This window comes from Microtus oregoni, unplaced genomic scaffold (genome assembly GCF_018167655.1).
Source record: "Microtus oregoni isolate MIOR12 unplaced genomic scaffold, Mior012 000001F_ref0000356, whole genome shotgun sequence".
NCBI lineage: Eukaryota > Metazoa > Chordata > Mammalia > Rodentia > Cricetidae > Microtus > Microtus oregoni.
In genome coordinates, this window is record NW_024543060.1 from 68473596 (window position 1) to 68501441 (window position 27846).

General features: G+C 38.6%; 1 protein-coding gene across 3 annotated transcripts in view; it reads left to right on the forward strand.

Moving 5' to 3' along the window:
* Tbc1d15 (TBC1 domain family member 15) overlaps window positions 1-27846 on the forward strand; it is a 57042-nt gene that overhangs the window by 18454 nt on the left and 10742 nt on the right. For 2 of the 3 annotated variants that reach the window (XM_041669912.1, XM_041669903.1), the window contains exons 4-13: window positions 1377-1515; window positions 6084-6294; window positions 12773-12875; window positions 13784-13834; window positions 14120-14317; window positions 15306-15434; window positions 15935-16038; window positions 17322-17416; window positions 20126-20242; window positions 26851-26951. In XM_041669912.1, coding sequence (XP_041525846.1) covers window positions 1377-1515; window positions 6084-6294; window positions 12773-12875; window positions 13784-13834; window positions 14120-14317; window positions 15306-15434; window positions 15935-16038; window positions 17322-17416; window positions 20126-20242; window positions 26851-26951 — 1248 coding nt within the window. The remainder of the gene's footprint in view (window positions 1-1376; window positions 1516-6083; window positions 6295-12772; window positions 12876-13783; window positions 13835-14119; window positions 14318-15305; window positions 15435-15934; window positions 16039-17321; window positions 17417-20125; window positions 20243-26850; window positions 26952-27846) is intronic. The other variant, XM_041669921.1, reaches the window with a different exon arrangement.

Here is a 27846-nt window from a genome sequence, read left to right on the forward strand (position 1 = left end):
CTGCATGTGCTAAGTTTATTTACACTGGCATTATCACATGCGTCAGAGCAGTGCCTTGTGCCACAGCACTAGAGTGCTGCTAAGCTGCTGCTTAAGTCATTGTTCAGTTCCATTCTAATCATATAGAGTCATTGTCATATATATGGAGGTTGTTTACTCAAATCATTATGACTTGACTATAAATTATAAGTAAATTTGAGTATATGTATCAACCTTTAAGATCTAACCTAGTATTTATCTACCCTTTAATTACTTACTCTCCCTTTGATGTATACTTTAATTTTTAAAAATTCAACTAAATTGCCCTCCTGCAGTCAGAACTAGGAAATACTATTGCCAACAGTGTAAGACTGTCTATTTTCTCAAACTTTTTAAATATTTAATACTCTTAAAAATAAGGCAAAATAAAATCTTATTTTTTGTAACTTTTCCTTATTTCTATTGGAAATTATTTTATCTTAGTGAATTTTTTGCTCTTTTATTTGTATGGGTGTTTTGCTGACATATGTTTGTGTACCACACGTATACCTGTCGCCCAGGCAGTTTAGGAGAGGATTGGTTCACTCGGGAACTGGAGGTAACAGATGGGTGAACTGACATGAAGATTCTGGAAATTGAACCCTGGCCCTGTGAAAGAACAAGTGCTCTTAACCAATGGGGCTTCTCTCTAGTCTTTGACTTCCTTATTCATGGCATGCATTTCTTAGTTTTTTACATTTCGTTTTTTTTTTTTGTGTGTGTGTGTGTCTGAGTGTGTCTGTCTCTGTGTGTTTGTCTGTGTGTGTGTCTGTCTCTGTGTGTGTCTCTGTGTCTGTGTGTGTCTGTGTGTGTGTCTTTGTGTGTGTGTGTGTGTCTCTACGTGCATGTGCATGTGGAGGTCAGAGGACAGCCTGTGGGAGGGAGGGAGTTCTGTTCTTTTACCATACGCATTCCAGGAATTGAACTCAAATTGCCAGCCTTGGCAGCAAAAGCCTTTACAACTCTTGCATCTCACCAGCTTCCTTTGTTTGCTTTTCTCTTTGTTTATGTGGAGTTGGTAGGAGTTGTTTTGTAGTCTGGAAATCGGATACATTTTGCTTTCTTTTCTCTATTTGTAAGATGAGTGCCATATTTTTAGATACCACAACTCTATGCAAAATGGCACAATGAGGAATTGAGATGAAACTTACCATGGAAACCAAATCTTGTGGAAGCCCTGAGTTGGCTTCTGTACATAACTGACTGGCAACCCTAACTGCAGAGGGTGATACAGATGAGCAAGGGGGAACTGGTACTCATGCTGTTTGCCACAGATTCCGACGTTATTCACGGGGACTCAGATGTTATGCACTGGCATGCACTAGCTTTAGACTTAAATATTTATGTTATTGTTTCAGGACTCCAGTTCAGTTGTAGAGTGGACCCAGGCCCCCAAAGAAAGAACTCATCGAGGATCAGAACTCCAGAGCAGTTATGAAGCAGAGTGGGACATGGTTAATACAGTGTCATTTAAAAAGAAGCCACATACCAATGGAGGTATGAATGAAATCTTTGCAGTCTTAAATTGAACAAAGTGCAAAGAAATGCTTCAATGTTCCAGTAAGGAAGAATGATTTTACACTTCACTATGTATGAATAACTAATTTTGTCCTGTTTTTATTTTTTTCTTATTGCTGTGAGTTCAAAAGAGGATTTAATGATACTTGTCCTGTTTTTTTTTAGTTACTAATAGCAAAATAAACACTTAAAAAAAAACTAACTCTGTTAAACTCTGTGTGGTAAGTGCATACCTGAGCTTAGCCCTGGGAGGGTGAAACTGGAGGATCCTGAGTTCAAGGGCAGCCTGTCTCCATCATTAGTTCCAGGCCAGCCTGGCCAGTATAGCAAGACCCTGTCTCAAAAACAAGAACTCCACACATGCTTTTCTTGATCTAGTATTTTTTCTTGAAACACCAGGGGGAGATGGAGTATCTTGCTAAACTTTACTATGCTGACTTCGGTGCTTATTCTGATTTTCATAGCTGATTTCAGTCTCTTGTATATGTTTAGTTACTATTTCCCTTTGTGTTGTAAGAGGTTGCTTGTTCATATCTCGGCTGCCCAGATTCCTGAAATAACCACACAGAAACTGTATTAATTAAATCACTGCTTGGCCTATTATCTCTAGCTTCTTGTTGGCTAAGTCTTACATATTAATTTAACCTATCTCCATTAATTTGTGTATCGCCACGTGGCTGTGCTTACTTGGAAAGTTTCAACATGTCTGTCTCTGGTGGTGTTTCCATGGCTTCTCTCTGACTCTGCCTCCTTTCTCCCAGCATTCAGTTTAGTTTTCCCTGCCTAGCTCTATTCTACTGTCATGGGCTCAAGACAGTTTATTAGCCAATGGTATTCACAGCATACAGAGAGGAATCCCACATCACCTTTGTATATTTAAATCTATATCTACTATATGGTAACTATAGAAAGAGTCAAGATAACAGTTTGATATTATACATGCTAGTCCACATCAGAAAAATAGCATATATTCCATAAATTCATGTATTTATACTGAATATGATCTAACTAGCTCATATGTGTTATGGCCAATTTGTTTGTGATTGCTTGTTAAGAAGTTGAGTATATAGTTAAAATGTTAAATATTTTTGATTTTGTGATATTGATTTCTTTGTGGTTTGTAATGAAAAGAATATTTTCTTTTTTAATGATTTTGGCCTCAATTTAAAAATCCATCTTTCTTCACTCAAGAGGATAGCAATATTTTTGGAGCATGTTTTGTTTACATTTATACACCATTATTCTTAATTAAAGTTGATCTTAATGTGTAACCTGTGGAATCACTCTCATATACAGAAGTTACACTTCATACTTAATTCTAGGAAGTAGTTGCAGTGGAGCAGTAAATAGAATCTCATAGCTTTGCTACTAGATCATACGGGCATGGACTTCTGGGGTAGGGGAGGCAAGGGAAGACATTTAGACGTTCAGTTTTAATGCAATGAGAGGTTCCTGCTAGGATCAGAGTAAATTGTCAGAGAGATGAGAGTCAGAATTTTTGAATTTGGCATGTAAGATGATGAGTGACTTCTTTATATTGTTGTGATTGGTGCATGAGATAATTTTGCTGCTGTTTATAATACTGTAAACTTCTTGAAATAAATGATGGGAGGCCACAAGAATGAGCAAAAATTCAGAATTTTCAGAATTTTGTTCACAGTGCTTAGCAGGTGAGGGAGCTTTGTTTTGCAATTGTGAAATGTTAGGGAAATAACTTGTATCAATGCATTTAATTACGCAAACCAAGTTTTCTTGTGACACTTTCATCCATTATGTGGTTTTACCTCCTTTCTCCTGATCTTCTTCCTTTTTTCTAATAGTCCTAAGGAAATGCCTTCTTTCCTCCTCCCCCCCTTTCTCTCTCTCTCTTTTTTTTTTTTTTTCTCAGCTTGATCTAGGGCTCATGTGTCCCTGGCTGGCCTGACACTCTCTGGGGAGATCTGCCTGCCTCTGCCTCTCCAGTGCTGAGATTAAAGTCTGTGCTACCATGCCTGTCTGAGGAAATAATTTCTAAGAAATTGAATTTCTTGAAACATTTTAATATTTTGTGTTTTTGAAAATTTTATTTTACTTGTTTTAAACTTAGCTTATATATATATATATATTATTATTATTATTATTTTTTTTGGTTTTTCGAGACAGGGTTTCTCTGTGGTTTTGGAGCCTGTCCTGGAACTAGCTCTGTAGACCAGGCTGGTCTCGAACTCACAGAGATCCGCCTGCCTCTGCCTCCCAAGTGCTGGGATTAAAGGCGTGCGCCACCACCGCCCGGCTAGCTTTTATATTTTTTACTTCGTATCCCCTTTAAAAGTGGGTTATCAAGCTCATTTAACTTGGTATTTCTAAGGAACATGTAACGTTATAATTCAAATACTTTGCTTTTATAGCAAATTAGTGTTTTGAAACTGTTTACTTCCAGAAACAGTTCCGGCTTGCATTCCACCCCAGCAATGTCCTGCTCTTGCTGTTGATTCTATTCAAGGCGCACAGAGTGAGTGCACTGTTCCTTTGTGCATTGTACTTTTTGGCTGTTCACTTTCCCCATCTCAGTGTGTTGGAGGTACTTTGCATGTCCATTAGAACTAATGATTGTTGTTGCTTTAAAGAGAAAGGACATTCCAAATGAAGTCTTGGCTACTCTTAGGTTTTATTTTGCTGTCATTGCTGTCCACTTTGCTGCTGACTGCACATCTTGCCGACTACTCTAGCTGCTGTGCTCTCTAGCTGCTGTGCTCTCTAGCTGCTGTGCTCTCTAGCTGCTGTGCTCTCTAGCTGCTGTGCTCTGTAGCTGCTGTGCTCTCTAGCTGCTGTGCTCTCTAGCTGCTGTGCTCTCTAGCTGCTGTGCTCTCTAGCTGCTGTGCTCTGTAGCTGCTGTGCTCTCTAGCTGCTGTGCTCTCTAGCTGCTGTGCTCTCTAGCTGCTGTGCTCTCTAGCTGCTGTGCTCTCTAGCTGCTGTGCTCTCTAGCTTTTCTTGCCTTTACTGAGCATGCTGTTGATTACATTCTAGCCACTTCTCTAGTGCTGGAGATGTACCTGGAAACAAAACAGTTCCTGCCCCCCTCCCTTTATTTTTATTTTTTGAGACAGGATTTCTCTCTCTCTGCCTCCTCTCTTTCCCTCTCCCCACCCCCTTCCCAACCTCTACTCCTCACACTGGCTTTCCTGGAATTTGCTGTAGAGACCATGTCTGGCCTAAGGAAATAATTTCTAAAAGTTGAATTTCTTACATATTTTTATGTAACATTTTTAATATTTATGTAAGTTTATATTCTCTTTAACCTTGTATTTTAACGAAAAGACTTGTAGAATTGAACATTGTAATAGTTCTCATTTTTGTCAGAGCTTTAAATGGGGAGATGTGATTTCCTTTTTATGTAACATGTCATATCGTTAAGGGAAATCTGTATAAAATGTTTGCTTTTAAAATGAATAAATTGCATGTATTATGTAATATTCTTCATAAGGTTTTGCTGCAGCTTCAGTTCAGTCCAATTGAATGCAATTATGATTTTACGTTTTTTTGTTTCTAATTTGTTATTACTGTTTTCTATGAAAATATTTTTAGTTTTTGCAAATAATCTAGTAGCATGCACTTTTTCTAGGCCATTCAGGTTTATACACACAGATGATAGATGGGGTAAGTTGAAATGTTTAGAAATGTCCTCACCCTTCTAGGAGCTTGTGCTATTGTAATGTGCAGCCTATGGATGTGGCACTTAATCTAGTATCAGCTTGAGTCAGGAGTTCATCATTCAAACCAGTGTGGAGCCCATGTGGGTCAGTGCGTACACTTCATTACGTAGCCTTTTATGACAGTGGCACCTATTAGGAAATCTAGTGGAGACGATGGAATTGAATGTCTCTAATTACATAGGAAGGTGACATATGCCGGTCAGCACCAATTAATCTCTTTTGAACAAGTTTTGTAAGCATAATTATGTGTATGGTGAGATGGAATTCATAAAAGTCTTGAATAATAAGAGTAAAATTTATCTTATGAAATAACATTCTTAGAAGCATACTGTTTTTCTTTTAGATTTCAGAGATGTTTCTGAGTTCAATTATGAAAACAAAGTAATATTTTATATTGGAAATTATAAGTAGTAGGAAATACTTCCTGTAAGAAAATGATTTTTAAAATAGTTTTATGACTTTTTAAAAAGCAATCTTTAAGTTGCTTGTTAACAGTTGTGATAAAAATGTGATAATATTCATTTATTTTCTGCAAATGTTCCACGCATCCAGAACGGTGGGGCTGCATATGTGGTTTAGAGTGCTTACCTAGCATGCACAGCACACAGTGTCCTGAGTTTAGTCCTCAACACTAATCAGCTGGGCATGTGACACATGTTTCTAATTTTAGCTTCCCAGAAATAGAGGCAGGTGGATCAGACGTTGAAGGTATCCTCATTAAACACAGGGGGAAACTGTAGTGGTGTAGTGTATCCCCGGGCTAAACAAAGAGCTATTAGGTAAATGGAAAGAACATTGTTGATACTTTAAACAAAGATGAACGAAAATACTTTGCCCCACTTTCTTGTTTTTAAGATGCTCCAAGCCATAGAAATGGGAAAAGCAAGTGGTCATTCCTGTTCAGTTTGACAGACCTGAAATCAATCAAGCAAAGCAAAGAGGGTATGGGCTGGTCGTATTTGGTATTCTGTCTAAAGGATGACGTCGTCCTCCCTGCTCTGCACTTTCATCAAGGAGATAGCAAACTACTGATTGAGTCTCTTGAAAAATATGTGGTATTGTGTGAGTAAGTATCAAATTACTTTCTACTTACTGAAACAGGATCATGGTATTAATCCAGGTCAAGCTATATGTACTTGTCACTGAGCATTGGTGACTTGTGTGTACAAGGGCATCAGCATCTTAACATTTTGCTGGTTATTTGGATTAGTGATTGAATAACATTTGAGTATTTTAAACCTTAAACTTTCTATCAACTTATTAGCTTTTTACATTTATATGTTACATTTATTTATTGTTGTGCATTTGTGCATACGTGTGGATGCATGCCATGGCATACATATGAATATTATTGGCTCTCTCCTTCTACCATGTGCATCCCTGGGATTGGACTCAGGTCATCTGGGTTGGCAGCAGGGACCTTTACAGTGATCCATTCTTGCTATCCCAATGTGTTAGTTTTTTTTATATTTATTTATTTATTATGTATACAATATTCTGTCAGTGTATATGCCCGCAGGCTAGAAGAGGGCACAGATCTCATTACAGATGGTTGTGAGCCACCATGTGGTTGCTGGGAATTGAACTCAGGACCTTTGGAAGAGCAGGCAATGCTCCTAACCTCTGAGCCATCTCTCCAGCCCTGTTAGTTTTTTTTTAAAGGGAAAATTAGTCCAATATTTTTATGATTTAATGATGATGGCTCAGTAATTGTGAAATATAGTTTCTTAAATTACTTATTATGTATCTGGATTTAAATATATATGTTGGAAAACAGGGCCCTTTTGCTTAGCAAAAGTCCAGACTCATTTATTCACCTCTGGGCACACAGTTCCTTTCTTCTTCTTATTTCCAACAGATACTCTTTAGATGTCATTTGGAAAAGACTACACTGATCACTTGATAGTCAGCTGTGAATAAGACAGGCTTGCTCCTGACCTCTGAGGTGTGATGTCATGGAGAATGGTGACAAGTAAAGGACAAAACTAAGCTGAGATGCAGTGGGAGCTCCCGGGAGCTGGGGGAGCTTCATCTAATGTGTACTGAGGTGAAAAAGGAAAGATTCTTAGAAACAGCAGCTCCGAAGTTAAGACTTGAACCATTAGCATGGAAGGAAGGAGAGAGTTGGCAAGAGAGGATATTTTGACTGGAGAGAAGAGCAGAAATGCGCTACAGTCTCAGCGTTGTTGTAGGCCTGTGATGTTTGGAACAGGGAGAGGACCAAAAGTTAGTTATTACATGGCCATAGAGAATGAATGCTTCAGTGTGAAGGCTCTTATAGCCACGTTAGCAAGTTGCTCAGTCACCACAGGAGTCAAGGTGGTCTGCACTAGGAGAGTGGTGGGTAAGCTAGAGCTATTGGGTGTTGTAATTGGTTGGATGTGTGGAGGTGAGAAGGGAGAGGTGTTAAGAGAACTGCAGGAGATGGCTGTTACCTTCATTAACCAACTCCTCACTTAGTAGCAGAGTTTGTACTTTTCCAAGTTTAGATACTATGAAAAGCCCAGAGTAACCGCAGAATTGGAAGATTTTTGCCCATGTGCTTTTTGGCATGAAGGTGAACCTGTACTGCATTGATCAGCTGTCTGGCTGGCACTAGGCACACTGTTTTATGTTAGTAAGAAAAAAAGGCAGGCCTGTTTGGTGGGCTGGATAGACTGGGGAGCGCTAGTTAGATTTCAGAAGAGATAATAGCATTATTAGAGAAAAAGTTCCTGGCTGTTGAATATCAGACATTAAGATGCAGGCGTTTTAGCACCATAGTTAGTTGAGTATTAGCCAGTGTTGCGACATCATTCACAGAAGAGGCTGTTCTGTGTACGATTTTGATGAAAGCATTGTATTTAATATGAGGGAAGTGTAGTAATCCCCTTTCTGTACTGGTCACGGCATACTTTGGAGATGTAGGCTTAGTTTGCTTTTGCTTTTTGAGACAGGTTCTTGCTCTGTAGTCTGGGTAGGTCTTGAACTTGGAATCCTTCTTCCTTAGCTTCTAGAATGCTGGGATTACAGGTATGCACCACTCTCTGGCCCAGAAGTAGGCTTAGTCTAAAGCACTTTATTTTAGATGTGTTAGCCTCTCTTGAACTGAAAAGAGGTGTGCAGAGAGGGGTCAAAGTGGTCTTAGGAAAAGTAGTTGAAAGATGTAGGAATTTGAAGAAGGATCCTTAGTACCACACTCTTCCTGTGGTGGGCAAAACTCTGCCTTGTCATAGCCGTGTGTGTGTGTGTGTGTGTGTGTGTGTGTGTGTGTGTGTGTGTGTGTGAAGAAAGGATCCTTAGTGCAACACTTCTTCCAGTTCTGGGTGAGACTTGGCCTTGTCATAGCCCTGTGTGTGTGTTGGGTGTATGGGTGTGGTGTGTGTATTTTGTTTTGTTTTAGGGTCTTAATGTAACCCAGGCTGATCTTGAACTTGATATATACCAGATGCTAGTCTTAACCTTCTAATCTTCCTGCCCTTACCTCCTAAATGCTTGGATTACATGTGTGTTTCTTCTATCTTAAGTTTCATCACATGACATACCTTTCTTTGAGTCACATGGTTTTTGTGTTCCTGGAACCACTAAACTCTTCTTTGTCTGCAGCTCATTTATATATACTATTGCTTCTATTTGGATCAGTCTCTTTTTGGAGTTTCTGAGGTCTCAATTTGATACTTACTTCTCCAGAGGGATTTTCCTGGATACCTTCCTCTCCATCTAATGTTTATTTCTGTCTCTTCTCCTCCCTATTTATTTCCTTGATTGCTTTTTTCATGTCACTTAAGAGTATAATTATAGGCGGAGGCTGCTTCTTCATTTCCCAGCTGCCCAGGCCCCAAATAATCACACAGAAACTTCTATTAATTAAAACACTGCTTGGCCTATTAGCTCAGGCTTCTTGTTAACTAACTCTTACATCTTAAATTAACTCATTTCTGTTATTTTATAAGGTTCCGGGGTGTCTTTCTCCTTCTATGGCTCCATGGTGTCTCCCTGGCTCCGCCTACTCTCTCTACTTTCTGTTCAGATTTTCTGCCTGGCTTTACTCTGTTAAACCATTGGCAATAATAATAATAATAATAATAATAATAATAATAACAACAACTTCTTTATTAACCAATGACAATAAAACATATTCACAGGACACAGGTGAATCCCTCATCATATAATTTTGTCTATTGTGCAGGCTAGTTTTATGTCACCTTGACACAGCTAGGGTCATTTTCGCATAGGAGCCTTCAATTGAGGAAATACCCCCATCAGATTGGCCTGTGGTACATTTTCTCGGTTGATGATTGATGCGAGAGGGTCCAGCTCAGTGTGGTCAGTGTCACCCCTGGGCTGGTGATCTTGGGTGTTACAAGAAAGCAGACTGAGCATGCCAGGGGAAGCAAGCCAATAAGCAGCACCCTCCATGGCCTCCTATTCTTTCCTCCCCAAGTTGCTTGTATCCATGGTATTATATGACACAAAAGAGAAACCCTAAGACATCTATTTATTTACTACTTCCATGTTCTGGTCTTCTAACGTCAACTTCATAAGGATAGAGGTAGTATTTGGTTTTTGTTTTTCCTAGTTCCTACCCACAAAGACTAGTACATTATAGATACTCAATTAAAGTTGAATGAATAAATGATATGATGATTGCCAGTTTGATATATACTTTTGAAAAAGTAGCTATGAGAAGTAATTTTTAAATTAGTTTTATATGATTTCAAAGAAACTGAAAGACTGGTACAGTCTCAGGAAATATAATTTTTTAAAATTTTTGTGGTTTTCCTGAGACAGGGTTTTTGTCTCAAGACCTTGACTGTCCTGGAATTCACTAATGTAGACCAGGCTGGTTTCAAACTCAGCATTCATCTCGAGTGCTGGGATGAAAGGTGTGCACCTCCACCCCCAACATTTTTTTTTTTTAATACTGGGTGAGTTTAAAAATAGTAATAACTTAGGTAATTGAATGTGTATTGGTGGCCGTGGTATGTAGGCAGGATATAATATCTGTTTTCTGAATTTACAAACATAATAAGTAGACATAGGGGCAGAGGTGATGTTAAAATGCTATTGTTAGTGAGATGTGAGAGCATGGCCTTATGGTTGTGTCAGCATAGTTTGAGCTCACTTTTTACATCCTGTTTAAGGCTGGATCACTTGCCGTGTAACTGAAAACCGCCTTCTCCTGCGGTAAGAAGATCCATGAAAAGGAGAGGCCTGGAAAGGGCTCTCCCAACCACGCTCTCTACTCCCTCATCTCAGCACACAGGTCTCCAGGAGAGTTTCTTTAGAACTCACTGCTGTTTAAAAATGGGAAGCCATGGGATGGTGTCCTAGATGCAGCACTGCTGCTTGCAGGAAAGGTAGCAGTGCAGAAGTATGGCTCCTGCCTTGTTCACTTCTTCATTGCTGTGACAGAATCCTAGACAAAAGCAACTTGAGGAAGAAGGAAGGGTTCACTGTGGCTTGTAGTCAGTCATGTTGGAGGATTTATGGAAGCTGAAGCTTGAGCCGCTGGTACCATTGCATCTGAAGTCAGAAAGATGGGAGTGGGTCTTTTTTATTGAGTCCAGCACCCCAGCCTGTGCAGTGGTTCCGCCCACAATAAGATGGCTCTTCCCACCTCAGTTCAGGTAACCTATCTCCTCCCTCTGCCATGCCTAGAGGCTTGTCTCCTGGATGATTCAGAGATACAAACAAGATTTATTATCTCATCTTCCTACAGTATTAATATTAACCCCTTCAGTATTGTTTTCTCCCCACTGAGCTGGTCTTCATATGGATGAGCAGAGAATGCCATTGAGCCTTATAAAAACCAAGGATGCTAGGCCAGTGGTGTATAATTTGCCATTTCACTTTTGATTAACAGCTTCTTCGTACTTATTTCTTAAATGGTTTTCCTATTCTAGATAACCAGTGTTAACATTAATTGGTGTAATAAGTTTTTTTTATTTATGATCATCAATTAATGCACTATAGTCATTTGGAGATAAGAATGGGAGTTCAACTGCAGTTAAGAAGAAATCACCACATTGCAGCATGTAACCACAAAAGCTTTCCCTAGAAACTGAAGTGTATGCTAGCATGGGAGTGAAGCATTCTACGCGACTGAGTTACTTTCTGTTCCAGGCTGTGGGGTTTTCCCCATTAATACATGAGTATCCAAGCAGTAAAACATTTTTTAAAAAAGCCAACTTGGTTGTATCATCATATTACACTAACCTTTTGCAGGATTAGTTTCTGTATATAAAGTTTTGGTGTTGTGAGTACTCTATAACATGGATTTAAAAACATGTATAGATATTTTGCCTGCATGTATGTATTGTGTACATTTTGTTCCCTTTTTATAGAACGGGCAGTGTTTTTATTTTCGTTATTAATTTATATTTTAAGTAGCTTGATGTTATTTTTAGTTAGAAACAAAATCACCCAGCACCAGAAAACCCAATTCCTACCTTACCTGCTTTTCAGTGCACATTTAAAATTGGCCTACTGTAAACATGACCTGTGAGAACAGAATCCAAACCTCTGCATTTTAAACATCCATCCTAATTTTAGAAAAACATTGAAAATGTAAGGGTTTGATTGTCCCATGTCAAATGATTGGACCACAGTGATTAAAAAAAAGCCGAGAAGTTTTTTAGCTTCTATTGTCTTCACAGACCCAGTGTTGTTTGTGACCATGGAAGGAAAAGATCCTGTTTTGAATTTCATATCCCCTCTACCATTGCTGCTTTATTCTGTTGTGTTAGAATCGAGACGAGATAGCTGTTATTAAAGATCTTATCTCAAAACATTTATAATGAACTAGAGGTGTATTGTAGTAGAAAAACACATTTAGTTTTTATTTTAACCATAGAACATTTAGTAAGTCAGTTGTAATCTGTAAGTCTTCAAAAGTAGAAAAAAAGAATGGTTAGTTTGTCTGATTCTGTGGAATTAGATGTGTGTTTGGAAAGCACACTGCTTATTCTGTGGTTACTAAGAAGGGTGGAAAGATACCTGTCCCTAGAGCTTTAGTAAGAAAACTAAAAACATATGGTCCCTGAAAATGAATATATATAATCATTTAAAATACTTTTGTATGTATGCTTTTATTGTGGTTAGCATCATCACCGAGGAACCTTCATATCTCATATTTTTAAACATTTTGTATTGTAATGCTAATAAGCTGTGGAACAAATTTGGAAACTCTCCAAATAATTTCCTATTTTGTACATATATACTTGAATCCTACAGTTTGGTGAAAATGACATTTATATTGTAGACTACTCCATTGTAAATTATATCCAAGAATTCAGTTTTATTGAAACATAAGCACCTTTTTGGCGTTCCCTAGTAAAAAATAGAAAAATATGTATTTGTTATATTGCATTTTAAAATTTAACATCTCATGTTTCATGAGGTTTCCAAGCTTTGTTATAATAACTCTGTATTTGCTAATGGATTGAACTTTGAGAGCTAGACTTTTTTTGGGGGGGTTAGGTTAAGTATGCAGTAGTAATTATTCAGAAGATATTTGAAGTATTGTGGTAGTATTTTCTAAAAATCCCCCTTTTTAATTACAGGTCACCACAAGATAATAGAATACTTCTTGTCAATTGTCAAAATAAGAGTCTTTCACAGTCTTTTGAAAATCTTCTTGATGAACCAGCATATGGCTTAATACAAGTATGATTTTCTAGTCCTTAAATATATCTTTTATTTATATATTATCACTTGGATTCTGTCATCCCCTGGCATTCTCAGAGCTCACAATGAGCAGGCGAGTGTGTGTGTGTGTGTGATCTTTATGACACTACTGTGTAATCTTAGAGTAATATATATATATATATATATATATATATATACACACACACACACATACATATATAACTTGGAAGCCCCAGATACTCCCTTGATCCTTATTTACTCTTAAACCAGGTTTTTGTTTATCATAATAGGGCAGCAGATTTTAATCATGCTTTTATCTGAAGGACCGCAGAGTGAGCCATTTCACATTAATTTTTAGTAATCTTTTATTTCCCACCTCTGCAGATTGTTTTGGGTACTACCGTGTATCTTATTGCTCTAAATGTGTTAGGCATGCTCTTGCATTTGGCCACACTGTGCACTGAGCATGTGCAGACTCTTGATTGTTTTCATCCTTTATTCACTTAGCACACGTGCTTGAGTGCTTGCTGTGTTGCTGGCACTTTTTCTTGACCTTGGGACTGTGGAGATGAACAACATAAAATGGAGATTTTAGAAAGGAGCAGGACAAGAGGATTTGTTTTTTAAAATAAGAAGTTCTTCTGAGAGTTATCAGTAATAAGTAACTGTTTAGTAAATGTAAATTACCAGGCACTTTTGGCTTTAGAAAATAATCCTAGGGTTAGACACAGAAAAGACTTTGCAATTTCCCAGACAACTCTCCCTTGAAGAAATAATTCTTGACAAGAGTTTTGCTGCTAATATAATTAGATTAAAGTATCAACTCTTATCTAAATAAATTGAACTTTTAAGTTTTGTCATCTATTTTGTGTTAGTGTGGTAGTGCACACTTCAAGAAAAACAATGTGTATATTTTTTTTGTGAAGGCAGGCCTGCTAGACAGAAGAAAGCTGTTGTGGGCCATTCACCAGTGGAAAGTAAGCGCTGTGTACATTTCCGTATGCAGATTGAATGAAGCCTGCAAAGCATTTGTTCTGCAATTCAATCAGTAGCACATTAATTTGCCATTTATTATGCAATTTTAACCAAATGGATTAGGTTTAAATTTTTCTTTCTAGAAAAAAAAACTAAAATAATCATAGAATACTCTGTTTTAGCTCTGATTTCCCTCCTTTTAAAGCTTTGCCTTTTTTTCTACTTTTGGAGTAGATTTGGTCATTATTTTAATTAATAATGCTAATATTTTTCTTTTTACTACATAGAAAATTAAAAAGGATCCTTATACAGCAACTATGGTAGGATTTTCCAAAGTTACAAACTACATTTTTGATAGTTTGAGAGGAAGTGATCCCTCTACACATCAACGACCACCTTCAGAAATGGCGGACTTCCTTAGTGATGCTATTCCAGGCTTAAAGATAAATCAGCAAGAAGAACTGGGATTTGAAGTCATCACAAGAGTAAGTGGAGATTTGAAGTAATCTAACTCTTAACATTGTAATAGGAGAATGCATTCTGAATACTGCAGGAAAAGGAACTCATTCTTCATATCTACTTCCCTGTAACCCTTTCATAATAGTTTTTTGCTGACTAATAAGTATATTTGATGGTGCTAGCTTGTCTCTCCATTAATGTTGCTGTGGTTGGTTTTTGGTAATAATGAGGAAGTTGTTTTATGGAGTGCAGAGAAGTAAAAGGAGTGCCGAATTTGCCTGTTAAGTTTTGTTTGCAATTTGCCCACTTCTGTGTAGGTACCAGAAGCATCTTGAAATGACACAGAACTTGCTGTCCTTACAAGTCTTTACTGACATTGATGGGTTTGGGCCCTGCATTAAGGCAAACCTTTATATAATGTTCAACAAAGCTTTTGAGTTTGCTGCAGTTCTAGGCTTACTCATAATTATAAAATTGTAAAATTTCTAAATTGTGGAACTTAATTAAAGGCTTTATCTTTAAATAGTATTTTTAAATTACCAGTATCTATTAATTGAATAAAAACAGTAGAAAGTGCGAAGTGGAACTAATGAATCATGAATCAATTTTGAGAATTGCAAACTTCAGTTTGGAAGAAAAGCTATTTTAGAGTGTGATTAGTGGAATAATTATATAGTCTATCTCTCCCTAATAATACCGTTTGATTTGAGGGTTTCATAGAATTGATGTTGAATGCTTTTACTCATGTAATTGAAAATCTAATGGCAGGACCTTTTTAACAACAAATGCTTTTAGTCTATGAAATCTCTGAATTTCTATTCCAGTTGTTTATGTTTCTTAGGAGGGGAAATGTGTGTAATACTGGCTAATAAAGCTCATTAACTTAACACTAAGAAAACAAGGATACTAGGAGCAGTAGAGCTCATGCCTGAGAAAGTGTCTTAGGAGTTTTTGTATGTGCCTTATTTCACATTACAGCTGTGTGAGAAGTGCTGTGTTTTTTTCCTGTTTTAGATTGATTTGGGAGAGCGACCTGTCGTGCACAGAAGGGAGCCCGTGTCACTGGAAGAGTGGACCAAGAGCGTTGACTCTGAGGGAAGACTCTTAAACGTGGAGAGCATGAAGCAGAAGATATTCAGAGGGGTACTGTAGCTCTGATACTGATTGTATCAGCTTTTGTTGGTTTGGGTTTTGATTTCTTTTGCAGGAAGAATTGACTCATTTCTTTAATGAAAGCTATATTAGAGTTTCTGTACTGAGTGGAAGAGTGGGGTGCTTACAGTGCCTGTGTGCTGACACTGGCGTGCCCATATGTCTAGGAGAATACACTTTTTGTTTGTTCTCTGGGTTACATGAAGAGGCTTATAACAGTGGCTGGCCTTCTTCTTACCCAGGAAGGTTGAACTTGCTCCTGAGCCCCGCTGTCCACTGTCCAGTCTGCTATCTACTTGTATTTGGCAGTTTGGCAACTGCTTTCATCTTTAGGATCTGGACATAAGAAACAAGATAGTATTCATTGAATTGGATTATTTTGGGGTATAAAATTTAAGTATTAAGTTTCCCATTTATTTATATTCAAGTTTTATGAACTTAGGGTATTCTTTTTTTCTTTCTAAATTAATATAATTAAATACTTTCTTCAGGGTCTTAGTCATTCATTAAGAAAGCAAGCGTGGAAATTTCTTCTGGGTTATTTTCCTTGGGATAGTACCAAAGAGGAAAGAGCTCAATTACAAAAACAAAAAACGTAAGTAAATGATGCTTTTATGTGTTTATCAGAGAAATTGAAGTAACCCACCTATTCAAATTAAGTTTATGTGAGGAATTGGAATAGGCCAGGAAATGGTAGAACAAATGGTAGATTTCATCGTTTCAATTTAAAAATTAGAAGCAGTGTAATTATTTCATACCAGAAACACTTGTTTGGAAGGATCTTATTATAGCCATTCTTATGAATATGTGAAAATGTGGTAGAATGTTCTAGCTTCCTGTGCTGACTTTATATCAGTCTTCGGTTAATACTTACAGACGGCTATGTAGATGTCCATGTATGAGTAAATATATGTGTTGCAAGGAGGGGGCCGCTTGTTCGTCCTGGCCGCCTGGCTAGCTTAGCCCTGAAATAACCACACAGAAACTGTATTAATTAAATCACTGCTTGGCCCATTAGCTCTAGCTTTTTATTGGCTAACTCTTACATCTTAATTTAACCCATTTCTATTAATCCAGCCATTATATATATTATATTTATATATAAATATATAAATTATACATACATTTACTCATATACTGGTCACATAGATGAAAGAGTCTTATTTCTTCTTTTTTTAAAGGATTTATTTATTTATTTATTATGTATGCAGTATTTTGCCTGCATGTATGCCCGCAGGCCAGAAGAGGGCATCAGATCTCATTATAGATGGTTGTGAGCCACCTTGTGGTTGCTGGGAATTGATTGAACTCAGGACCTCCTGAAGAGCAGTCAGTGCTCTTAACCTCTGAACCATCTCTCCATCCCTGAGTCTTTTATTTCTTATAGAGAAAGACATTTCTTCCTTCTTGTAGAGAAAGATAGTTGACTTCCCAGGTGTTTTTTATGTCTAGTTTTCAGTACAGCCTTGGATTTGAAACCATTCTCAACCATTCTATGCATCCAAAGTCTTTGTCAATCTTTGCCTTTCTTATATCTATTAGCAAGTTTTCCAGTAAAAATGATAGGAAAACAAAATTTTAAAGTTGGGTTTAAAAAGTTACTTGAATTCTTATAATTATTAGAAAGCTTTAGTGAATAAAATATTGTGTAAGTTTAGAAATCATTTCAAGAATTGTTTCTTTTTAAGTATACCTGAAATTCTAGCAGTTAATTCCATCCATTTCTTGTTTTCACGTATGTCTAAACATTTCACTGTCATGTTTGTAAACTTGACCACTAATGTTGTAACACTCTGGTACACTGTGTATAGAGAACCCCAGGAAACAGTGTCACAAACACAAGTCTCAGTGCGTTCTCGGTGTGTACTGTCTCTACAGCGATGAATACTTCAGGATGAAGCTGCAGTGGAAGTCTATCAGTGAGGAGCAAGAGAAGAGAAACTCAAGGCTGAGAGATTATAGAAGTCTGATCGGTATGTTTCCATAGTAACTTTGGAAACACAAGAGGTCTTGATAAGATTAAAGAACAAAATACATGCTATGATACTGGGACTCAAAAATAATCTGAATTGTTTAATTTGTCTAGAGCTTTCCAGTGGCTATGTGTGTGTCTATATATGTATGATGTGGGTAAGATTAGGTGGATGACTGGGGTTATTGGCCAGCTAGTCTCACCATTCAGTGAGAAATAACTGCTTCCAAAGGAGTGGGGTGGAGCAGTGATAAAAGACACTTAAGACTGACTTTTGGGATCATGCATACTCATACCCCCGTGTACACATGCAAAATGTATTCATGCACACCTTGCACAGGAGACTGTAGGTCTTGTGGATCATATGAATAAGATGGATTTAAGTATGATGGAGAGCTATTGGAGCATTGTAAAAGTATGTTACTTACATTTTGTTTTTTTCTGCTATGTGAAAATGGGTCCTATCAAGTTGTAAGTAGGAATAAGAAAGCTGTCTTAATAATACTGGTTAGGAGGTAGAAGTCTAAGCAAGAGATGGTGGTAGTACAGGGTTAGAGGACTCACGTTGTTGATAAAACTTACAAGAATTTTAGTGTATTGAATACTGAGTGAATAGACTTATTTTCTTGATTTGAGGAGCCAGGTGCTCAGTATTGTCAGTTACTCAGATAAGATTTTAAGCAGAAGAGTAACACGATCCGAGTTCTGGCTTAGCAGGACACCAGCTGGTGCCTGCGGAATGCTCTAGAGGAGCAGAAGTAGTGGGAGGGAGACCATTTGAGGTCATTGCTAAAGTCCTGATGAGAGGCCATGGCTGCTGAATGTCCCAGAGACTAAGAGCAGACAGACAGGCTTGTATGGAGACTTGAAGCTGCAGTGTGCGCTCTGCAACTCCCTGGTGGAGGGGGATTAGAGCAGAGGTGACAGCAACATCTAGACTTGTTTATTTGCTCAGGGCCCCTTAATGTTTTTGGAGAAGAGCCAAGTTAACACTGTGGCTAGAATGGAGGTAGTTGGGTGGGAAGTGCAGTGAGTTTGGTGGAAGGTGAGAATTGTGGGCTCTGTACGTATTTTAAAGATTTAATTAGTGTCCCAATGTCAGTCACGGGATGGAAGGATGAGTGTCACAATTAGAGTGAACAATTGGAGAAATGAAACTGCTGGGCTTTGTTGACTAAGATGAGACAAGCCAGAAGAGACAAGTTTGTATAGGGCTATTTGGAATTCAGTTTTGGATGATAATTTTGGGTTTTCACCAGTTAATATGTCAGGATGAGGTGCCTCAAGTTCTAGGGTGAGTTAGTAGCTGGAGAGAAACTTAGGGTTACTAAATACTGGTTAAGAGATTGCGTGAAGAGTCCCAATGAGGAGCAGAAGGAGGGAGAACATGAGCAAAGAAGTCGGGACCACGAGGCGTGCACCCACCCACTGAGACAGTGGAGCTGATCTACTGGGAGCTCACCAAGGCCAGCTGGACTGTGACCGAAAAAGCATGGGATAAAACCGGACTCTCTGAACATGGCGAACAATGAGGGCTGATGAGACGCCAAGGACAATGGCACGGGGTTTTGATCCTACTTAATGTGCTGGCTTTGTGGAAGCCTAGCCAGTTTGGATGTTCACCTTCCTAGATATGGACGGAGGGGGGAGGACCTAGGACTTACCACAGGGCAGGGAACCTGGACTGCTCTGTGGACTGGAGAGGGAGGGGGAGAGGAGTGGGGGGAGGGGTACAAGGGTGGGAGGAGGGGGAGAAGGGTGGGAGGAGGGGGAGGGAAATGGGAGGCTGGGAGGAGGTGGAAACTTGTTTTTTGTTTATGTTTTTTTTCTTCTTTTCTTAATAAAAAAAATTATTAAAAAAAAAAAAGAGATTGCGTGAAGAGTGGTTTAGGAAACTAGGTAAAGATTTGACAGATAAGCGGTATGATTGAAAGAGGCCCCAGAAGTGAAAGTACTTAAGGCACTTTCATTTACAACTGAGGGTATCGTGAAGAAACCAGGAAAAGAAACAGGTGAGAGAGGAGAAAGGACAACAGAAGACCACAGTTTCCTAAAAGACTAATGAACATGGCCAGGAGAGAGGCCGCGCTGTCGAGACAAGGAGTTCACGATGTGGGCAGTGCTGAGAGCACCAGAGGTTAATATCTTTAAGGAATACTTTGTGGTTGTTGGGTGTGACAAGATGATTAGTCTGAGTTCAAGAGGGAGGAAAAGGAAAGAACTTGGACGTGGCACTTGTAGCTTTTGCAAGCTTTTCTTAAACAGATGGAGTGTGCTGATAAGGAGTTCTGTGTAGTTCAGTAAAGAAAAGTTGACCAAACTGAGGAGGAGGACAGGAGTTAATAGAGCAGCTACAGAATCCCCCTAGTTCTGTGTTGGCTGCTGGTGATGGAGCTCATGCATAGGAAGACGCCTTAGTCATTGTCAGAGAAGCTCATTCATCGTGATGGGAGAGAGGGGAGATGAGACTGAATTCCCATGCAGGCTGGTGATCTTTTTTTTTTTTTAAATTTTAATTTGTGTGTGTGTACGTGTGCGTGCTGGTGCACATATGTTGTCAGAGGACAGCTTCATGGGAGTAAGTTCTCTGGGCATTTTCCTTTCATTAATTGAAGCTTGTCAAGAATTGAAATTAAGAAATTCTATGCTTGTTGAATAAAAACTTTATATGAGGATTTGTTTTTTGAAATATGTGATTTTTCTTCTTTAGAAAAAGATGTCAACAGAACGGATCGAACAAACAAGTTTTATGAAGGTCAAGATAACCCAGGACTGATTTTGCTTCATGACATTTTGATGACCTACTGTATGTATGATTTTGATTTAGGTGAGTTCTATAAAGTTTTGATTTAAATAAAAACTTCGGTGTATTTAGTTTAGAATTTAAATTTATTAGCTGGTTTGGAAACGGTAATTGCTTTAGAAGCCCGTGAAGGCTCTAAAGCTCTGACTCCACACGAGAGCCCTAGGTTGCCACAGCAAGCCACAGAGGCACTGTGGAATTACTTTAATTTTTTGAGAGAATTGTAGTGATACCTCCAGGATGTTACTGTGTTAGCTGAAATAGCTTTAGGGATTTAGCAGTAGCTTGCTCTGTTTTTTTTTTTTTGTTGAAACTAAGGCTGGATGTTTGGCCTTGCTGTGTAAAAGCAAACGAGGAATAAGGGTGAAAGGGTGATCTGTCTATTGATTTCAAGCTCTGAGAAGCTTTGAGGACTGGTGTAATGTTGGACAGGTGCTCGTTAGTTCAGTGGACAGAAACACAGACTGAACATCTTTTTGTACCTTGAATTACAATTGTTCTTAATAATAAATACCTGAAGTCAGGAATGCTGAAAGGTGAGAGAAACAGAGCAGCCACCCAGTACCTCTACCATTGCTCAGACCGAAGGGGCAATCCTGTCTCTGAATCCCCAGACTGCTTCTGAGCTGCTGCCCTCTCCCTCCTTATATTCCTTCCTACCCAGCCAGATCACTCCTGTCTCCACCTCCCCAGTGCTGGGAATAAAGGCGTAGAATCCCAAGAGCTGGGATCACCATTGTGTGAGCTCCATTTCTCTTTTATACAGCTTCAATCTCTTGTAGCCCATGATGGCCTTGAACTCACAGAGATCCCTCTGAGTGCTGGGATTAAAGTTGTGTGCCACCACTGCCTGGCCTCTATGACTAACTAGTGGCGTAGCTTGGCCCTCTGATCTTCAGGCAAGCTTTATTTGTTAGATTACAAACAAAATGTCACAATATCTTTTACCTGAATGGTTTGAACCAGGTGTTTCAGATTTTATAGCTTTTTGGATTTTGAGAGCTTATTTGGAGGTTCTATCTGGGGAGGGAAGCCGCTCAGATCCCCTGGACTGGATACCATTTCCCTCTATTTGGAAGAGGTCATCCTTTGAGTGTAAAACTTCAGGAATGACTTTTGCGGAGTGGTAATGAGGAAGCAGACATTCTTGCAACAGCTAGAGCAGCTGAATCAACTCTGGAGACCAATGGAGTCACAAATGTAGTAGCCAGGTCTCCCTCACATCAGACTTTGGAACTGGAGTGTGTGTACATAGACTTCATTTTGGGCATTCCTAATCTGGACATTTGAAATGCATCAAAACCCGAAGCTCTCACCTCTTGATGAACTATTTGGGATAAGTGTGTAGTAAACGGAGCTGTTAGTTGTTTCTTGAAGGAAGATTAGGAAGACATTAAAAATGCTGTGGGAAAGTCTGAGAACCATTGTTTACACTTCCTTCTTTTGGCAGAAAAATCCTAATTGGAGCTCTCGGGTTGTGGAGTGGAGTAGATTGGTTTGTGAGTCCTACCAAAATGAGTTATTAGGACTGGCATGGGAAATGGGAAATCATATAGGGAAGGGACACCACAGGGGAGAAAACTTAACAAAACAGTACTGTTTTGGTTGGTCTTACTTTGTAGCCCTGCCTGGCTTAGAACTTGATAAGTAGATCAGAATAGCTTTAGCCTTGAACTCACAGCATCCACCTGCTATTGCCTCCTGAGAACTGGGCTCAAGGGAACCAGCATTTTTAAGTAGCAAGAGACCTTGAGCTGTTTCCTTCCCTAAGCATCAGCCCATTATAAATAATAAATAATGCACGTTTCTGAACTACCATTCGAATGGCTCCCAGCTAGAGACTGTCAGAAATAGTGTTTTCTAGATTATTTCAGTTGAACTTCGGGCATCTTTTGGAGTAGCTGATTGGATATTCATCACATTTTAAACTCAAGTGAACCTTAAATTATAGATAACATTTTCTCCATTGTTTATGTTTTTATTCTCTTGGTTATGGTTTTAAAGGTATTAGCCTTTTTAATGACAATATATTGAAAATTATAGAGCTCTTATTAAAGTAAAAAAATGTAGCCAGTCCTGTCTGCCATACCATTGTGAGCTTCATATTAACTCATTGAAAGCATATGAAATGACTTTCATGTTATACAGTGCTGTCATACTTGCTTTGATTTTAATTTTAATTATAATAGCTATTTAAAGAACTGAGGCTACTAGTTTCACTTTATCAATAAAGTGTATTGGTTCAGAAAGTGACTCAAGGTTCATTAAAAAGATAATTGATCCAGGTTTGGAGACTCTAATCTTCGTTACTGGCTAGCATTCTTATCTCTATGGTTCTCAATCTATGGGTCATGACTCCTTTGGGGTTGCATATCAGATATTCTGCATATCAGATGATTAAGCTATAATTTATACCAGGAGCAAATTAAGTTATGAAGAAACAGTGAAAATAATTTTATGGCTTGGGTCACCATGACATTAGGGTCACAGCATCACGAAGGTTGCGAACCACTGCTCTCTCTCTCCCTTCAGCACTCCAGGCCCTTGCCATTTTCACATTTTACTATTGTAGAGAATAGGAGCATTGTTTTGACAATGGGTGACACCCATGCATTCTCTCCAGCGATAATTTTGAGATAAGAATTCACATATGACTGTGCATTCTGCCAGAAATAGAGTTTGAGAATTGTATCCATTTGCCATCTCTGTCTATACTAACCAGACCTTCTAATCAGACGCTTCAGGTGTCTGAAACATAGTTAAGGTTCCCATGAATGACTGGGCTTATTAGAAGCGGAGATAGCCGACTTTGCAAATAGCGGACCACATCTCTTATCCTTTACTTGTACCATAACCAAGGTAGTAAATCTAGTCTTCTGATGGCTCCCTCATATTGACTTGTTTTCTTAACTCACAGATGAATGATGAGTAAAATACATCTTCCTGAACTCAGTGTTGTTATTGAAAAAAACATACAGAAAGTTACGAGTAAATTTTACTTAGAGAACACAGGTATTATTCTTCAGGAAGTGTCTGTGGGCCTTTTGTTTTGTGACGTTTTGTTACTGTGGATGTCACAAAGACGACTCTGAATATTCAATGACAAGTTAAATTCTGTTCAAAATACTGTGTGCAAGAAGGAGCTACATACAGTATCTAGTGTTTTTAAGAATAATTTTTCTGGGTAGTGGTGCTGCATACCTTTATTTAATCCCAGCACTCAGGAACCAGAGACAGGTAGATCTCTGTGAGTTCAAGGTTAGCCTGGTCTACAAAGTGAGTTCCAGGACATCCAGAGCTGTTACACACAGAAACCCTGTCTTGAAAAAGAAAACAAAAAAAAAAATTTTAACTCTCGAGATTTTTAAAATTTTATACTCTAGTAGATAAGCTTAGTTACTTGAACAGTTGACCAGTGAGTAGACTGAACTTTTCTTTCCAGGATAAGAAAATGTATAGCAGGGTTATAAGGAATGTTGTTTCTCCATGCTTCCAGCTATAATTTTAGGGACATACATTAGAAACTGAGGTGCTGCTGATTAAGATGTAGTCAGCAGTAGTGCAGAATCCAAGGGCAGGCAAATACAATGTAACCCCCCTTACCCTTCCTCAATAAATAATCTGCCCCACAACCCATACCTTGAAGAACATCATCTAAAAGAATGAAGATAAAGGAAAATTTGACAGCTTGCCTCAGCTGAGACTTAGAGAAGAAGTAGAGAGAGTAGTGCTCTCACAGGAGAGCTGAAATTAAAGGGTTAAATTGGCTTTTTAGAAAACTTTATTATTCGTACCTTAATAACAGAGCACTTCCCACCATAGGACGATACATTATAAATCTTTTGAATAGCACACTTTGAATTTCTCTATCATAGACTGTGCACTCCCTAGAACAGTAGGATCATACTCCTTTGCACTTTGTTCAGGTCAGATTAGATTTCCTTCAGACTTTAATTGGCTTAGTTTTATATTCTCCTTTATTTCATTGTCAGTGCCAGATTGGAAAAATCCTCGTGATAACAGTTTAATCTTCTTATCTTTTCTGCCAAACATCTCTATAAACCTGGAGACATATTTACATTTAAATATGATATTCTCTTCTCTAAATTTCTTGCTTGAAACTATTAAAAATTGGTTGTCTTCTGTAGGGAACTAGGTGTTCTCTTATGCTAATATGAGTAGTGTCTTATTTTCCCACAGGTAGAGATTAGACATAACAACAATAAGATTATATGGGAAGGCATTGCAGCCGATGATAGAGCACAGGCTCGTGGTGATGTAATAAGATTGTGTGAAAGGGTCTCGTAGTGAATGACAGAGCTCAGACTCGTGGTAATGTAATAAGATTATGTGGAGGGGCATTGAGGTTGATAATAGAGCACAGACTCATTCATGGAGATGTAATAAGATTGTGTGGAAGGGCATGGAAGTGGGCGATAGAGCACAGACTGATGGTAATGTAGTAAATGTGGAAAGGAATTATACTGGGAGATAGAGAATAGACTCAAGGCAAGTAAAGCTTCACTTTTACTATAAGGAAATATGAGGTGATATGAGTGCCTTTTTGTATTATGTGTTTGATCAGAATTTTCTGAAGAGACTTTGGCTTACCTTTATTCCTGGTTAAAAAAAAAGATAAAACAAGAATGAGTGATGGACACTTGTTTGTAACTTATAGTAGTACTGTTCTGTTCTCCTTTTAAAAACATATGGCCTCCCTAAGAAAGATTTTGCGGAGTAAAAATGCAAGTTCTGGATTTGCAAATGAAAGACACAGGAAGCTTTTGTGTTGAGCCTAAATGGCATGAGCTATAAAGTTGTAGCTCTTCTTGGGATAGAGGCAGAAAGCACAATTGCAAGTTCAAAGCCTGCTGGCACTACAAAGCAAGTTCTAAGTCAGCCTGGATTACTAAGTGAGACTTTTGTCTCAAAATAGAAATGGAAAAAAGATGAAGATGTAATGCAGTGGCATAATACTTCCTGTCATGTCTTCCCCTCAACACCATCACCAAAATAGCATAAAGCAAAGACAAATGTTGCTACTTTTAACAGTTGTACAAAAGGTACCACAAAGTACAAGTGAACAGGAACTTTCATACAACAGTTCCTTTGTTGACTGAGAGAGGGGTTTAGCAGCTAAAAACCACTGCTGGCTCTTCCAGGGGATCCACACTTCATTTCCTGCTCCCACAGATGACGTGGATTTTGTTTCCAGCACCTGCTCACAACCTTCTATAACTCCAGTTCTAGGGGATCAAATCCCTGCCTCTGAATACCAGGCCCACCAGTGGTATACAGATGTACATACAGGCAAAATACCCAAAGCATAAATTAGTATGCAGAAGAGTCTGGTGTCTGAAAACCACTTGTAAAACAAGAAAACTGAGGTTTTTATAGAGTAGTAATAAAGAAATTTGACATCCAGGTGAAAAGCAAAATGAACAGTTTAAGTGAAAGATATGATTTCTCCCTCCCTCCCCCCCCCCTCCTTTTTTGAGGGGAGGTTTCAAGACAGGTTTCTCTGTAGCTTTGGAACCTGTCCTGGAACTCCCTCTGTAGACCAGGCTGGCCTTGAACTCACAGAGATTCTCCTGCCTATGCTTCCCAAGTGCTGGGATTAAAGGTGTGTGCCACCATTGTTCAGTGGGTGTGATTTCTTAACTTGCAATTTTTTCACATAGTCAAAGTCATTACTGAGAAATTACTGTAGAATCAAGGAAAAGGTAGTTAAAGTTACAGCTTTAGATGCAAGGATACTTTAGGATGAAACACAGTTGCTAGCCATAGTCAGCCAAAGATTATCAAGGGAAGAGAAAAGCCCAGTGTTGATTAAAGGTGGGGACAGTTAAGTGGTTCTGTTTTTGAGTTAGCCAGTGCGGTACATGCAGAGCTGGTGGTCACGTGAATGAATGTATAAATACAACTTGTTGAGTCTATTTAATGTTGTATGAATGAACATGTGTTTTGGCTGACTACATGACATGGATAACCAGTGAAGGGAGGTAGCCCTCACAAGCCCTTCCATGTCTTCTCACAGCAGCATTTGTTGTCTGTAGTTCTCGTCTAGGGACGGAGCCCTTGATACTTCGTCCTTCAGTGGCAGCATGGCAGCTGGTGGTGTTGAGAGCTTAAGAAGCCACATTGTTGAGATTTCATGAGTACTACTTTCCTTTCATATCTATGCAGAGGACTTTCTGATCCTCTGACTCTGTGAACCTTGCAGTCCTCTCCACAGAGGTTTTCCTTGAGCCTTGAGTATAGGGATTGTGTGTGGATGTGTCGTTTGGGGCTGGACACCTCAGTCAGTAGTCATCCTCTGCATTCTGCCCGAGCTGAGGATCTCTGTGATGCTCTCTGCTCGGAAAGAGGCTTCTTTGATGGGGAGGGGTGAGAGCTGTACTTGTTTGGGGAGTGAGGATGCTTCACATTCTTGATCGTGATAGCTGTTCTTGATTAAAAATGTCAGTCAGAAACAACTGATCTTTCCACCTTTTTGTTTTCCTTTCTTCGAATGTGAGTGCCTGTTAGTTTTTACTCAGAGGAAAGTATTTTCAGCTGTATGCTGGTGATATGCACAAGGGACTCACAGAATTTAGGTTTTCAGAGACTTTCCCCTTTTCTCCTTTTTTCAGGATATATACAAGGAATGAGTGACTTACTTTCCCCTCTTTTATATGTGATGGAGAATGAAGTGGATGCCTTTTGGTGTTTTGCCTCTTACATGGACCAAATGGTAAGCAGAATGATTCCTTCCTCTGTTCAGACTGAATCTAAAAGTTCAGTTTATTAGTATAAGATTGATTATAATATCTAGCTACTATGATGGAGCTTGAAATCATTACTGCATATTTTGTTTTACGTCTTTGTAACAGGTTTTCAAGAGCCTGGCAAACTATTAGAATTATTTTTCATATGAAAAGGTTGATAATATCTGCTGGTAGTACAGTAATTATTGGGTTTGATATCAGTAAATGCTTAATGTTCTGTAGGAGAACCATGTGTCATCATAGACTATTGATGAATAGATGACTCAGTTTTGTGAACTTCATGTTAGTTTTATATAATAAAACTTAGTGTCGGGCTAAGTAGTCTTCTGACCTTTACTGAATGTCTTGGAGTGTGTCATTATAATACCTGACTTATCTCCACATGTGCTCTTAAAATGTGAGTGTCTCAGACACTCTCTTAGAATTCATTCCTTGTTATTTTCCAAGAAGGCTGTGATCACTAGAGTGTCTAAGTGTACATATTGCACAACAACATTCTATCTGTCGTTGGTGATATGTCCTGGAGGCAGAGTTCTAGGGTAGTCATGTAGAGCCACTACTAACAGAAAAGGAGAAAAGTCTTCTCAAGCAATCAGTTAGCAAATGATTTGGAGTGGGTGAGTGGGTGGAGGGAGTATGACTAGATAGAGGCGTATATGAAATTTAAAGCCCTGACCACACAACAGATAAACTTGATGCTAAGTCTTTATGGTACATACTGTAATATAGTTTAATTTAAGGCTTCGGATGTGAAATTGCAAAGTATATGTCTTTTATTCTGTACTCTTCTCGTTTACCTATTTTTTTCTTCATCAATTTTTTCTGTCTGTTTCCTTAAATCCATTGCCTATATTTTGAATT